This window comes from Pleurodeles waltl, chromosome 3_1 (genome assembly GCF_031143425.1).
Source record: "Pleurodeles waltl isolate 20211129_DDA chromosome 3_1, aPleWal1.hap1.20221129, whole genome shotgun sequence".
NCBI lineage: Eukaryota > Metazoa > Chordata > Amphibia > Caudata > Salamandridae > Pleurodeles > Pleurodeles waltl.
In genome coordinates, this window is record NC_090440.1 from 1618265822 (window position 1) to 1618282636 (window position 16815).

At 41.0% G+C, this 16815-nt stretch overlaps 1 protein-coding gene across 2 annotated transcripts in view; it reads left to right on the top strand.

The window, feature by feature from the left end:
• Nucleotides 1–16815, top strand: part of XIRP2 (xin actin binding repeat containing 2) — a 960073-nt gene that overhangs the window by 852260 nt on the left and 90998 nt on the right. For both annotated transcript variants that reach the window (XM_069225265.1, XM_069225266.1), the window contains one exon: nt 7847–7957. In XM_069225265.1, coding sequence (XP_069081366.1) covers nt 7847–7957 — 111 coding nt within the window. The remainder of the gene's footprint in view (nt 1–7846; nt 7958–16815) is intronic.

Sequence of the window (16815 nt, forward strand, 5' to 3'; positions counted from 1 at the left end):
AAACCTACTAGATGCCAAGGAATAAAAAATATATATATAGTGGAGTGGTGACTACCAACCAGTATGGGAATGGTTATGCACCCACACCAACTGAAGGGGGTAACAGTCCCACATTTTTATGATGGAACCTTCCGGAATCTGCAGGAATCCACAAAATTTCTACTACCCGGCATTGTCGCATCTGTACCAATTCTGCCCCACTTGACAGGCTAAAAACCTTTTTTTTTTTTTTTTAAACTGCCCTTTTGGACCCACTTTGGTTCCCCCTCATTTTTAATATGTTTTTGGCTCTTCCCTGTCACAGGCAGTAGGCTCACCTACATAAGTGAGGTATCATTTTTACCAGGAGACTGAGGGGAACGTTAGGTGTTAGGAAATTTGCGCCAGTGCAGTGATCCCACACACAAATGTGGGAAAATGTGATGTTTAGCTAAATTGGAAGTTTGCTGAGGATTCTGGGTAAGAAAACACTGGGGGGTCCACTCAAGTCACACCTCCCTGGACTCCCTCAGTGTCTAGTTTTCAGAAATGTTTGGGTTAGGCAGGTTTCCCGATATGGCTGCTGAGCCCAGGAACAATAACGTAGGTGCCCCCCCACCAAAGAACAGGTAGTTTTGTATTTGATAATTTTGATGTGTCCACATATGACCTCATTATGCCATTGGCAGTAAAAAACGCCTGCTGCCATGGTGACGGCTGCCAAAAGACTGTCACCGCGGCTACCATCCACCCTCCATACTATGACCACTGCTGGACGTCCGCCACAAGAAGGGCAGAAATCCAGCAGTGATCATAGTGGCGGATGGTGGTAAGGTGGAGCTGCTGCCAGTAGAATGCCGCCAGCCATGGTGGTAGCAGTGCCCCTTCCCATTCCCTGCCGGAAGACCACCTGGAAGAAGTTAAGTTGGGCTTCTGACAGGGGAGGGTGGTGTGTGTGTGTGAGGTTGTGTGCATGAACGTGTGAGTGTGTGTGTGCATGCGTCTGTGTGTGTGTAGTGTTGTTTGCATGGGTGTATGCATGTGTGTGAAAGTGTGTAAGAATGGTAATGTGAGTGTGTGTCTTCATGTTAGTGTGAATGTGTGTACGAATGTGTGTGAGCATGACTGGATGTATGCGTGTATGAATGCGGGTATGCCAGTGTGAGTGAGTGGGTGTATGCGTGGTGCGTGTCTGCGGGTGTGTGCATGTATGTTGGGTCGGGAATGGATGGAAAGGGGGTGGGGGGAGTCTGGGGAGTGTTAGGGGGATGGCTTAGCCACCTACTAGTGACAGGAAAGGAATTCCCTATCACCGGTAGGGCCTACACCACGAAACACATGGTGGTAGGCTGGCTCAAAATGCCGCCGGTGTTTGTTTTGCCAAATCTTGAGGTTTGCAAAGGATTCTGGGTAACAGAACCTGGTGAAAGCCCCACATGTCACCCCATCTTGGATTTTGCTAGGTGTCTAGTTTTTAAAAATGCACAGGTTTGGTAGGCTTCCCTAGGTGCCGGCTGAACTAGAGATCAAAATCCACAGCTAGGCACTTTCCAAAAAACATGTCAGTTTTCAATGTAAAAATGTTATGTGTTCATGTTGTGTTTCCACACAAGTGAGGTACCATTTTTATTGGGAGACTTGGGGGAACACAGAATAGCAGAACAAGTGTTATTGCTCCTTGTCTTTCTCTACATTTTTTCCTTCCAAATGTAAGACAGTGAGTAAAAAAGACATTGTTTTGAGAAATGCCCTGTAATTCACATGGTATTATGGGTACCCCATAATTCAGATATGTGCAAATAACCACTGCTTCTCAACACCTTATCTTATTCCCATTTTGGAAAAACAAAGGTTTCCTTCATACCTATTTTTCACTCTTTATATTTCACCAAATGAATTGCTATATACCATGTACACAATAAAAACCCATTACAAGGTGTATCTCTTTTATTGGCTCTGGGTACGTAGGGTTCTTGATGAACCTACAAGCCCAATACATCCTCGCTACCAGAAGAGTCCAGCAGACGTAACAGTATATTGCTTTTGAAAATATGACATTGCAGAAAAAAGTTACAGAGTAAAACATGGAGAAAAATTGCTTTTTTTCAGCTCAATTTCAATATTTGTTTATTTCAGCTGTTATTTTCTGTTAGAAAACCTTGTGGGATCTACACAAATGACCTCTTGGAATTCAGTATTCTGTCTACTTTTCAGAAATGTTTAGCTTTCCGGGATCCAGCATTGGTTTCACACCCATTTCTTTCACTAACTGGAAGAAGGCTAAAAACATAAAAAATAGAAAAAATGGGGTATGTCCCAGTAAAATGCCAAAATTGTGTTGAAAATTTTGATTTTCTGATTCAAGTCTGCTTGTTCCTGAAAGCTGGGAAGATGGTGATGTTGGCACCACAAACCCTTTGTTGATGCCATTTTCAGGGGGAAAAACACAAGCCTTCTTCTGCAGCCTTTTTTTCATTTTATTTTTTAAACTGAATTGTTTCTGTATTTTGGCTAATTTCTTGGTCTCCTCCAGGGTAACCCACAAACTCTGGGTACCTCTAGAATCCATAGAATGTTGGAAAGAAGGACACAAATTTGGTGTGGGTAGCTGATATGGACAAAAGGTTATGAGTGCCTAAGCGCAAACTGCCCCAAAAAGCCAAAAAAGGCCTGGCACCTGAGGGGAAAAAGGACTGACAGCGAAGGGGTTAATACATAGGTTTCACATTAGTAAGTGAGACCTTCTTGCTTTGTCATAACGTTTGATTATAAACTAATCACACCAAAGAAATCTTACATAACTTTTCCCAGTGAACCAATACTGCCTCTAGCCTATACAGTGGCTTGACACTATTTACAGCTTGGGATACTGAAGTGCTCACAAGCTGGCAACAATCAGGCATAAGTTTACAAAATTACACATATGTCAAAAAAACATACAGTTGACAAGAGAGTGTAGAACCCCTCTAAATAGGACCTGACAAAAATCATCACAGATTATATATACTCTTAGGATTTGTCTTTAGGCCTTAATATTGCAAAAGAGCAATCCAACCTTAAATACATATTGCGTTGTGTAACATAAGATTTACACAATCAATATGACAGGCTTCTGCATTTATCATTATTTTTCACAGTAAACAATCAGGCCCATAACCTTTATCATTGGCTTGTCATCATAATCAACTCATGTGTACTCTCTTAGTCATGCTACTTTTCATTCATCTGGCATACATTGCTCTCCCTGTCATTTGTAACCATTTGCACTATATCGTCCCATCACAGAATGCACAAACAAATGGGAAATCAAATAATATACTCATATATTAATTCATTTTTATCCAATAACGTTCACACAAGTGAATAATACCATTTTTATAGAACAAAGCTCAATGTGATTTTGATTTGAACATTAACCATTCTTCAAGAGCTATACCTAGTTTCAACAACAAAACAATAATCAGAAATTATTTACACAGCCATTATTGAAAATCTCAATACTTCACCATAACCTTTTTACTTGCCTGATATTGGGTCTCATTAAAACAGTAAATGTCCTATTCTTTCAATAAATTGCTATTGTGATGATGTCATCAGCTTCTTTTGCTTCTTCTGAAAACCAAATGTTCATTCAATGGAGAGGATGTAGCGCAGCAGTCAGAGTGAACAACTCAGGAGCTGGAGGTCTGGGTTTTAGGCTCGGCGTTGGCGAAACGTTCTGTGATTCTGGGCAAACACTTAACTTCCCTGTGCCCATGGACAGTGCCTTGAGACCCTTATGGATAATAAGCAGCACTATATACATTTACATTTCAATTCAATGTTTCAATTTAAGAATAGATTATTTATTGTTATAATGATAATTCTCAGTCAAACAATACCAAAGAGGGAACATTAGAATGGGCTTATGAACAAAGGGTTTGGAAATGATATCAGGGAAAAGTCTCTATGGACATGGTGTCATGACAGTATTAAAATTACTCTGAAATATCTATATGGCAAAACTTGGATACTTAGACTGACCGCATAGTCACTGGATGAAGGTATGGAAACTTGGTTACATATCTGTGATGCTTCATGGAAACAGGTGAATTATAAACATTTTTTTTGACCTGCCACCAATGAAAGCATGAGGTTGAGTAATCAAGTCAAATCAAAAATCCTGATCACAGAGAAATATAGCCATAGAAGCTTATTTTGTTTCCTACATTACTACCACAATCCTGGTTTTATGTCGATGAGAGTCCTCCCTCCTCCATCTGAAGAGAACCTGCTCTATGAAAAGGCATTCTCCTCTTACTTTGAATATTGAGGCTTGGTGCTCTTCAGTGTAGAACAGGAGTTCTATGCTCATCTTTTTATAAGCCATGACTTCTCAGTGGCAAGCAGGATGGCAAACCTTTTATTTATCTGTTAAAATTCTCACTGTTGTGGTTACCTCTCATTTTATTATATATACATGTTGTAAGTATTTGCTGGCTTCTCTGTGCTAAGGTCTGTTGCCCATATATGTATATAAAATTGTAAAATTGACTTTGGATTGGTGGAAATTTTACACCTGACGCTTTTGTCTGAATGCTCTTTGATAGGAGGGTTTTAGCCATTGTGATATTTTTAGGGGTTTGCTTTTAGGGGTGGTGTAGGTTCTTTAGAATGATTTTTGTAACTTTGAACATTGTTTGCACATGATCTCTTGCTCAGTCATTGTATTGAAGCTAGTTGTACTGATATTTTCTGTTATGGAGATGACTGGAGGCATGCGAATACTGAACAGAGGTGGGACATTATGGTAAGTAATGCTGGAGAGATCTGAGCTTTTAGTTTTTGGGGAACCAATGAAGAGTCTTCAATGATCAATTAGTGCTTACTTTGTAAATGAATGAGTACCAGTGCCCAAAGCCCGGCTCAGAAGCCTGGGTCTGATGATATTAAATATCGGCACACCAAATACCAAGGCTGCATAGTGTTCAATCCACCTGGTACCTTTGTAATCCTCTTCAAGACAACTCTTATCCCTTTATCGCTTTTTTCCCACATATGTGTTTTCTTCCTCTTCTTCTCAGGAAATTAACGATTGGGAAAAATAAGTGCCAGTACCTGAAAATGAGTGCCGGCAACCACCATCTCAAACTAATCGTTGTGGTCAATATGTTAGGACTGAAAACAAGAAGAGAAAACAAAACTACTGTTTCCTACAGTTTAATGATCTAAAGACTGGAACACAATTGCTGCTTCATTGGACAGTGTCTGGACAAAGTTTTGAGGTTTAGATCTGTAAGGAAATGCCTCTTTGCATGTTCACTTCCTCATTTTTGGACTGATGCTGTTGTTTTTTTTTTACTCTGAGAGTGCACTAGGTCCTGCTAACCATACCTCAGTCCCAGTGTTCTGAACTGGAATTTGTATAAAATGTCTTTTATACAGAAATTGTATTTTTGTATATTTTATTTTGTATATATATTATTAGTTATTATCAATATTTTTAACAAATTGTATAAATTGTCTATTTTTGTATACAATTTGTAAAGAAAAATGCATGTTGAATTGGCTATAGCCAATTGGCAAGGACTGACTTACTTATAAGTCCCTAGAATGTGGTATCTAGGGTACCCAAGGCATGTAAGGCAGTGTGTCCAGTTAGGGCTGCAGCACTTTTTGTGGCACCCTGTGCATGACAAAGTACAAAATGGCTCCCAGCCTGCCACTGCAGACTGAAAGGACAGTGTTTACACTGCCAACTCAACTTTGCCATTCAAACGAATGGCAAAGCCACCCTTTCTCTTTTGAGTATATGTAACACTGCCCTAGAGAAGTCCCATAGAGCTCTGTGGCAGGGAGCTATGTATTGTTAATTACAACTTATATCTTTCTTATGTCTTAACAGCAACACTTCCAAATTGTTGTTTTGCTGTGGATAAGTTAATAGCCTCTTTGGCTGACACCGGGTTACTGGTTGGCACTCTAGCCTAGCTAACTTCCTAATGGGACTAATCAGCCACTAAACCCAACCTGATGCCCAAGTCGAATTTAATATTACTATTAAAGCTCACCAGCCTTTAGAAAGTTCACACTCTGTACTCTAGCTAGCCCACTGCTCTCACAAAGGCCCTGGCATACAGACAGCTCTCTGCCCGCCTGGAGAGACATGTGAATGACTCCCTGCCCAAGAACAAAGGCAGTTGTTGTAGTGGGAGGTGTTAATTCCTTTCCCAGGATGGCCACTCAGGGTGATAGTCTAAAAGGCAAGCTTGAAAGGGGAAGCCGCCTTTGTAAGGGAAGTAGTGATAGCACCTCTGAGCATGATGCCTTTTGTTCCTGCAAAGTGGAGACAGGGACAGAGAGGGAAAACTCTCCTACAAACTATTTTCCCCTGGGCGTGCAGCCCTCTGGTAGCCACACCTCTAGGGTGAACTACAAAGGTCCCACCGTCCAAAGAAGGAATGTGCCATCCTGAAAGGGGCAAGAATGTTGCACTCTAGGATAGCCAGATGGCACATATCATATATCACAGGAAACTCATCACTAGGTAGGAGTGGACCCAGTAGCCCATTGAACAGTGACCGTGTGGTTCCCTCAAGGCTCTTTCCTGGGATAGATATGGCACCCCTGGCATCCTTCACCTCCGATCATATTGGATTTGGTGAGCGAACTGAAGAAGGACTGACAGCCTGCAGATGCTGGCTTGGGGAAAAGTTATTTCCCAGCAGTGTCTTCAAGGATCAGTCAGCTGATCATCTGGAACCAGCTTCAGGGGCACAAGAGCTGAAGAAGCCCAAACTGACAAGTTGCTAGCAACTAGAGAAGTCAATGGGTACAGAGGAGGACAAATCTGAGATAGCTAAAGTTGCACCCTAGTTTGCATGACCCAGGAGTGCTGTCTGAGACCAGATACATTTCACCCAGGACACTTACCCCCGACTAAGGATTTCGCCACAACTGTGGTGCAAAGAGACCAGAAGTCCAGCATCAGATGGCCTGCTACGGCAACATAGAGGACCTCGAGGGATCTCTGTGGCCAAAGTTGTCCCACCGCACCTGTATACTGAGTAGCAATCACAAAGACACCCCTATCAACCGCAACGCAACTGGAACACCTTATGAGCATCTTTTGCCTGTATCCTCAGTACCAGGCCTACTAGATGTCTATGGTGGTCATCCTGTAAATTTTGGAACTTTAAAAATGCTTTTGTGGCCACGTAACTGTCTTAAGTGTCCACTCTGGCCCCCTAGACTTCTGTCCAGTCGGCATTGGTTGCCCAACACAGGTCAGAGTACTAGAACTAACTTTTCAGAGCTTTTCAAAAGTTTACAAACTTACAAATGTTTTGTTGACCAATGCTTGTTGGCTGTTGCATTTAAAAGTGAGAATATCTTCTAAAATCTATCTGCACCTCTGGAACCCTCCAGTGGAGTGTGTTTGTTAAGGTCTCTAAAAAAATAATAAAATATAATCTTTTTTTATAAATTGGTGTCCAATTTCTTTCCTGTTGTGTGACTTTCATATATCATTGTTTGATGCCGTTAAATGCTTTACAATCAGTTCCTTTGCCAAGTATTACTGATTGCAGCCACAAGTACACTGGGTAGAGCTTAAGGTTAAGCAAATGAGCCTGCTTGTACCCAAGACAGTATCTGCACAATAAGCCCCCATTGCCATATCATATATTACACCTGGATCCTCACAAGATCTCATTGAGGGTCTCTCAGACCATTGCAAACACCTTTCTGTGCCCGATTCATGATTCATGCTTTATGACAAACTACAAAAATACCAGACTTTTCTTATAGAGTTCCACATGAAAGAAAATTCTAAAAAACTTTACAGAAATGTTTACTTAACTTTTTCTTGATTAATTATATCCTACAGGAAGTCAGAAGTAGCAGTGAAGTTACTGTACAAAGTAGCACACAAGAAATTAAACAATTGGATCATTTGACTCCAACAGCTATTCAGTGCTCAACGTTTCAAAATGAAGAGGTATGATGACGTTTATGTAATCTTTTTTGTAGTCTATACATTGTTTTAGATTGTATACTGTGTTCCGTTCATGTTACTTATCTTGCTGATTAGCATGACATTCTTGACTCTCTATTCCCAAGTATCTTCTGTGGGGTCATTGGTCAGCCTCGGTTCACTTAATTCTAACATTCCTTATTGTGCAAAATCCAAGTAAATTAGGGCCTGATTTAGATTTTGGCAGATGGGTTACTGTGTCACAAACATGACGGATATCCCATCCACTGTATTACGATTCTTATAAACATATAATGGGATTGTAATATGGTGGACAGGCTATCCGCCACGGTTGTGACGGTGTAACCCCATCTGCCAAACTCGAAATCAGGCCCTAAGTCTCCTAACCGAAACCCCCTCCCTTGATATCTACGAAAGGAAGTGAGAAAGGCAATTTACAGGAAGCACCTTCATGAATACATACACAAATAGACTTTTGATGTTCTCTTGGTATAAGAAGGGCAAGTGAACTGTGAGGAACATTGCGGTAGGAGGCTGATTTTGATTTTATTTTGAGAGGAGGGGAGAAAGAAGAGCAGAGATAGAAGTCTAATAATAGGCAGCCAAGGAGAACTGTTAACGAATTATCGGAGGACAGATGAAAAATATGGATCGAAAAGTGGACAGCTGGATCTCAGTTTGAAAGAGTAGATGCACAAGTAAATAATCAAGAGGTATAAATGGGAGGGAGTGAGAATTGTGATGGATGAGAACTGCTAGTATGGGGCACTCTGCAGAGACATGGAATAAAGGGCGATATTTACAATAAATGAGAGATGAGAAGAAGCAAGCAGAGTGAATTGATGAGAAATGGGAGTTGACAAGTGGTAGGCATGAAGTAAGTGAGACATAGATGAGAATAGATGAAGGATGTGCATTAGTTAAGCAAATACAACAAATGGTAGTACAGAAGATGGGGAGAAGGTGAGGAGGAGAAAGCAGGGGCTGGGAGCTAGACGTGAAAGAGGGGATGATTAGAAGGAGATTGGGAGAAAGTACAAGAAAGAGGAGAGGGTGTATGAATTGACATGAGACCTGTTAGGAGAAATATTTGAGGGAGGCTACATAAGAAGAAAGGACATTGGGATAAAAGAGAATGGACAATCATGAGGAGAGATGTGATGTATTGAGGATGAATAGTTACCTGTCGAATGATGAGTGGGTGCATATATGGGAGAGAGGGAGTCCAGGCATGGAAGTGGTGGGCAAGATGCTTGGGAGGTAAGGTGTAAGAATTGTAGAAGGTGAGGGTCAGACTATGGAATAACTTGAGTGAGAACAGCTGGGGTTACAGATGGTTATGAGGAAAATTGAAAGAGAAGGAGAGAGAATATTGGCCAGGAGCATATCTCGCACTATAATGTTATTATGACTTTGTTTATAGAACGACCTCCACTAATATTAAGACAATTCTGTGCTATTTAAAAACTTCATACTCCACAACTCCAGATGGATGTTTGTTCAAACTTTTTGTGAATGAGTAATTTAGTTTTTTTCTCTTATTTTTTAAAGATTAAATTAGCTTTATTATACATCAGTGTGGCTGCATCAGAATGTTTTTGTTACAAATTGATTTTTCTTATCCAGTTCCTTAGGAAAATAACTGCTTAAAAAGAACGCTGCATTGTATGTGTGACCTCATTCGATCCTGGTAACACTTTCTGCACTTAAGGGGAAACAACTTGTCATAACTGTATCAATAAAACCTTGTAATATGTGCCATATAAATAGATATTTTGGGACAAACAAAATTAATAATAATTTTAGGTGTGCCTTTCAAACCACTTTCCATATGGCTAAAAGAAAACTGCTAAATTACTGCACTGCCTCATTCGTAGTCACTGATGTAAACGTTTTTTAAGACACCAAAACACAAAAATAATAGTTATTCCGAAAACCAATAGTGTTAGCTTTCGTATGGTGCATACACAAAAAGGACATTGCGACTGGTCACATAAAGGGATCCATGGACATACAGCAAAATGCCTAGAGACACCTGTGAGCACATTCAGATGCTAAATATAAACCACCAGGCACACATTGCACCAGGCGTGATGTCACACATGCACTCTCCCTAACAGATGCACAGGCGGTTATATACACAGACCAATACACAGATGCTCATGCAGAATACAAATACAGCCCTATGTCCAGTCCTAGGCAGCACATATGCAGCCTGATGGAATAAAAGCAGGCTTAAATTAATGAACAGGGTTACAGGTAGACATAGAGGCAAACCGAGAGAAAGCAAATGTCAGATAATCAGATAAATACTGGCTTTATGTTCAGTTAATTTCTTGCATCCTCCCCCCTTACTGAGAAAATAAAATTCAAAACTAATCAAACAGTGAAGTGCAGATTCAGTCCCTTGTTTCTCCTTTGGTTATGCAGTACACCATTCTCCATTCTGCAAGCCCCTTGAGTCTTTTAAATATATAGAAAAGTTGTGGATTTCTGAGCAAAAAATAATCCAAGGAAATATGGCAGAGCAGTCTCAGTGTTACTTGTATGGCACTTGTCCAGGACCAACTTACTCATTAGAGATTCTCCATTCCAGTTGATTGTATTACCAAGTAATGGATGAACAATCTGAATTCCACTTTAGTCCTCAGCATACAGCATACACAATTCAACTAACTTCTCAATATCCTGTAACCCTTAAAGACCACAACTTAACACCTCTCCCAGATTTGTTACATAATCCCTGTCCTTGACTCCGCCCCTCACCATTGGGGTATTAGTGCTCACAGTCTCAAGCCATTACATCTCTCCTTTTGTTCAACAAAAAGACACACAAAGAAAACATGAACAAAAGCAGCATTACAACTCCACAATCAGCTGACTGGGTGCTAATACAGTTCAGCCAGACCAAGTGACATGAGGTATTTCAACTATACACGGGGTCGAACCCGTGGGTACAGGGTGTCATGTCTGATAAAGGCTTTAAGGTGGAACAGCTTCCTCTGGGCTTGAAGGTATGGATAATCACCTATACGGATGTCTGAAGTGTATGTCCCTTGCTCTGCATGACTTTCAGTGGTTCAACATCAAATGGAGAATCAGTATTTTATTTTCACGTTTGTTTGATGAGAGCCCAGTCATCCTCGTCAAACAAGAAGTCCAGAGTCTGACGACATTGATTAGCACATGTCTTCATCTGACATTCGCGAGCAGATCTCGTCATCACCTGGAGATTGCTCAAAGGTCCATTGAGATAATTTGGTTATTATATCTCTCCCGAACATTAGGGTGGCAGGACTTTCAACAGTGGTAGAGTGAGAAGTCGACAAATAGGCACAGAGGGCTTGACACAATGCTTGGCCATGCTCAGTGCCCGACTCTGCTCAACACGTTAGATCACTTGTTTCAGCATCCCATAAACTCTACAACACCTTTGGCTTGAGACCAGAAGGGTGTGCTTTTCTGAAGCTTGACAATGAGTCTTCTCAGAAACTCCTTGCTGTTGAACTACAAACCATTGTCAGATCTGAGAGTGTCTGATTTGGCCCGCACTGCAAATATGTCACCTAACCTCTCAATAACTTTGTCTTGAGTTGTATTTGACATATCCTTCACCAGAGGAAACCGGGAATACTCATCAATGACCACCATGAGATGGTGTCCGTTTGCCAGGGGCCCAAGGAAATTAAGAGCCAGTCTTTCCCATACATGCACAGGAAAATTGAACTTGGTTAGTGGATGCTGGTTCACGGTGGGAGACAGGCAATTGCATAAGTGACACTCATTTAACTCCCTCTCAACTTTCTCATCCAATGGAGGGAACCACACTCATTGCCCTCTTGGTGGAAACAATGCTGTCATGACCTTCATGAGTGATTTCAATAAATAGCTGTCTCAGACTCACAGGTTTGACAATCTGGGATCCTCCTAACACAATGCCTTCTTTGGTGAAAGTCAGTTCATCTTCAACGTTTCCATATTTTTTAAATTCAACATCGTCAAATAGAGGTCAAAAGCTCTGGGCCTGATCTAGAACTTGGCGCTCGGGTTACTTCATCACAACAGTGACATATACCCTGCCCACCAAATTTTAAATCCCATAGAATATATTTTGATTTAGATTTCAGTGGACAGGATTTCTGTCACCTCTGTGACTGAGTAACCCGTCTGCTAAGTTATAAATCAGGCAATCTGTCTCCATGATTGTGCTGAAATAATGTTTTCAAGGGCCAGCATGTCCTTTTCAGCATTTGTGGTGGAGACAATCTGCTCATTGGACACATCTGCACATGTGCTAGACTTTACAATGATGTTAATGTATTCCTTGGGAATTTTCGATGTTGAGCTCTGCCGCTGCAGGGGTTCCCGTTAGATATAATCTGCAGGATTTTGATTATTGCCTAGCTTTTGCACAATCGTATAGTCATACTCTTGTAGACTCAACCCCCACCTTTCAATGCGAGGGGGCATCTTGACCTTTGGATTTCCGAAAATGGTGACTAGCGCTTGGTTGTGTGTGACAATCGTAAAATGCTTTCCATGCAGAAACACATGAAAATGTTCAAAGGTTCATACTACAGCTAGACTTTCTTTTTCCGGTTGGAAATAGGCACGTTCTATGTACACTCCATGATGCGTCTCAGAGCATTCAGATGTCCACTATGCTGAGCAAGGATCGCTCCCAGCTCCACCTGACTTGTATCAGTAGTGATCTCAGTGTACAGTCTAAGATCAAAGTAAGCCATCTCAGTCACATGTATTATATCCTTGAAACTGTGGTTGCATTCAGTGGATCATCAGAATTGAAATTTTGTTTTGTCAGGTCTCGCAATGGGGTACTTACTGTGGCAAATCATGAATGCACCATGAACAATATCTGGCCATGACCAAGAAGGAACCATACTATGGAGACAACTTGTAGAAGACTAATGGCAGATAGTGCTGGCACTTTATCAGGATCAGGAGTCATCCCTCCATCAGAAAACATGTGTCCAATGATTATGAGTTTTGTTTTATGACATTACCATTTTTTCTGCTTTTAATGTGAGGCCTGCATCTGCAAGTAACTGACACACTTGTTGGAGAGCTTTATCATGCTGTTTTTGCATTGTGGCAAACACCAGGATGTCATCATTGTAATTGAAGGCATGTGTAACAGGCTGAATAATCCTACGTATGACATCTTGAAATATTTCTGCAGCAGAAGACACTCCAAAGCGCAGTCTTTTGTACCTGAACAAACCAACATGAGTCAAAAAAGTGGGACTGTACCTGCAGTTATCTTCTAGTTCAAGTTGATGGTACCCTTTGTTCAATCAAGACAAGATAAGACTTAGGCTCCATTCAGCTGTACCATCATAGCTGCAATTTGTGGACCAGAATGGCTTTCTCTCTCGATTGCCATGTTGGCCTGGCGCACATTCATGCAGATGAGCATGTCACATCTACTGGTTTTTTTTGGCACTACCACTATTGGTAACATCCGTGGTGTGGGATCAGTAGAGCGCTCGATAATGTTGTGTTTCTGCAGAGCTTCTATTTCCTTCTCAACTGCTTCTTGTAGAGAAAATTCTATCCGGCAGTGGTGCTGTGCATCAGGTCGGGTGTTTTTATCAATGTGGAGTTGCACCTTCATCTCCTTGAGTTTTTGTAGGCCATGGAACAGTGACAGGTACTAATGCACAATGTCAGAGTGCATATTTAGGTTGTAATTGATAGATATCAGTCCAATATATGCAGCAAAACAAAAAAAAGTAATCATGCACTAGATCGAGTACCTTGAAGAAAGTGGATTGGGGTCTGCACATACGTCTTCTTATGCTGCAGGGTTGCCGTGAATGATCCTTGACTTCATAGCAGTTTGGAAGCTGCCAATGTATACACATTCGTATTTGAAGCTTTAGGTTGCAATCCAGGTGTCAAACTGTGAAATTGTTTGACTGGCATGATGTTCATCAATGCACCGCTATCAATGGGACACCCGTTGACCTTGAGTGTGATCTTGGGGCAGTGTGCATATGAGTTCTTTTGTTTTGTTAATTCACTTGTTTTTTGTACATGTTTGTCTTATTTGCAAGTGGCAAAGCCCATATCTGCACGTAGCTCCCTTTAATTCATGATTCTTGCACATTCACTCTCATCCCTGGCGCTCAATAGTGATATCAAGGAACTTGTGCAGGCTGACTTTGATGATGATTGGTTTTGGTTGGTTTCCACCGGTCACAGTCAGGTTGCTTTCTGACTTTGTGGGTGTGGCAAGAGTGCTTTTGGAACTTTCTGGTATCTGTTTTCTTGTCTCGCTGTGATGCAGTTGGTTTCTTCTTTGTTTTGCAAACCATTAGCAAACATTCTCCTTTCCACACCCCTTGCACATTTGTCTGATGGCTGGACATTTATCCTCATGTGAAAATTAAAATTCACATCAGAAACACAGTCTTTCTTTTTTCTGAGACGTTGGCTTATGGGCGCCTGCTCTCTGCATGGGTTTTCACTTCATGACCAATTCCAATTCACCTCTTGTTTTTTCTGCTTCCATTTTGGTGGCCTGTTGATTTGCTTGCTCCTCGGTTCTGGCAGCCATCAGCACTTTTTCTAGGCTGAGTGTCTCTTGCAACATGTTTCTTCAGAATGAGTCTCACAAACAACCATCAATGACTCTGAGGCACATGGCTTCCTCTTCATTAAATTCACAACATTTACAATGTTTGATGAGCACTTCAAGTCTCTCAACCAAGTCATCAATCGTCTCACCAATTTTGTTGTCTTGCTTGATTGAAAATGTAAATGTCATTGTCCATGTTCAGTATTGCAGTGAACTTCGCTCCTAAAGCAGTATGATATTGTCTCAGTCTGGGAGATTTTCTTTATCACTTCCTTCACTCCATCACTAGTGAGATTTTTTGAATATTAAATGATTTCCTCATCATTTAATTCTTCCAGGGCATTAATAAAATCATCGAGAGTCTTGATCCATGTGGTCCATCTGGCACCATTGTTCTGTTTTTTGGCGGTGTCGAATGGCGAATGAGGTTTTAGAAATGTAAATGTTGTGACCTTCACACCTCTTTCTCCTAGACTTTGAGAGTATGTACTGTTCAGGCAGTGCTCATGGTATACCTGCATCAGTGCCTTCTGTAAGTATCGGCATTGTGCCTGAGCTTGGGTCGCTGAATTGGCTCAAGGGTTTTGTGACACCTTCTTCATTTTTAGTGGTGAGTACATTTTCAGTTTCTTCCATGTTCTGGTCTTTGCTTCCATCTTTCTGTTTTGTTTAAGTCATTTCTTCATGATCTGCCTCTCCAGCAGGTCTCAGCCTCTGTGCCTGATGTTGCAGTTGTGACAGTTTGCCTCCCTAATGAGTATATACTTATTTCTCATACCTGGTTGTTGCTACTTTCTTGACGTTATGTCTGATAGTTTCTGCATTTGTTGTACCTGGTGCCTTTAGCATTTTCTTTGTATGACTGATGGCTCAGTGTTGTGGCACAACACCTTTTTTTCTTAGCCTGGCCGGCACATCTTGTTGGGCTTTTCCAATGGTGCTCCCTTGTTAGGCCTTCAACTTCTCCAGGAGGCCTCGTACAGACTGGCATAGAGCTTTCACTCCAAGTACACCAACTGTCGTCTTCTTTGCTTTGACTTGGGTGCATGTAGCATGCACGAGGAGTTTGCTTTTCCCTGCAAACTCACAGGGAGACCAGTTCTGTTACTGTGTGCCACTTATTCCTTACTTGTCACTAGTTGTCACGTCCTCCCCAGCCTGGGAGCATGCATAAGAACACACCCCACACGTCGTTATTCCTCAGCATACAACATTCAACTAGCATCTCAATATCCAGTACCTGTTAAAGACCGCACCTTAACATCTCCCAGACTGATTGCGTAATCCGTTTTCTTGAGTCTGCCCCTTAGCTGTAGGATCTTAGTGCTCACCGTCTCAATACACTATAATTAGCACTGTGTAGTAAGTCTTTGTGATAAATCTCAAGGGGCAGGGTGTCTACAGCACTCTAACACATACATAGAATGGGCTTTGGCTCATCCCCTTGCTCATCATTAGATGACTTTGTTGTCAAATTCCAATTATTTGCTACTTATGTCATGCCTTTCCACCTTTTTGTGTTTGCCCTTTCCCTTGATCCTTCATCACTGCTTTACCATAGTTTTGTTTTGGCAGTTGTAGCCTTTTAATTATGACTTCTTTCAATTCTAGATCTTGTGTTGTAGATGTTAACTGTGTTGGAATAGCATATTGTCCTCAAAATAAATGCTTCTACCTGAAAAATTCATTCCATCTCCAACAAACCAAACACACAGAAGCCCTCCATTTGTCTCTTAGTTTTGATAGCACCATCTCAATCAGTGTACATAAAGATTACCATGATTCTTGCTGTTTATGTATCAGGATCGGACAATGGCCATTGCTGCCTTTTTCCTCAGAGTTACTTTTGAATGTGTCTATAAACAAAATTCCATTTAATTTGAAGACATTTAATCAAGTTTCAGTTACAAATTTCCAATTGATTCTATTTATAGAACTTTATTGCGCAGAGCAAAATTGAAGAACTACCAGCCTATGCAGCCTTTGGCAATAATCAGCTGTCTAAAATGTATTATAATCCTAAACTGTCTCTCTGGGTTTGATGATCTTTTTGTTCACAAGATTCAATCTGAAAACCACTCCCTTTAGCATAATGGCAAAATGAAAAATACTTAAATGCACATGTTTTCTAAACTCTTGGTTGTCTCTTGGGACCACCAGCAGTAAACTCGTTAGCTCCAGGAATAGAAGTAGCAGTTCACTTTATAAAATCTTTAAATAAATACTGACACTCAATTCATTGCTTGCAATTATTGTTGTC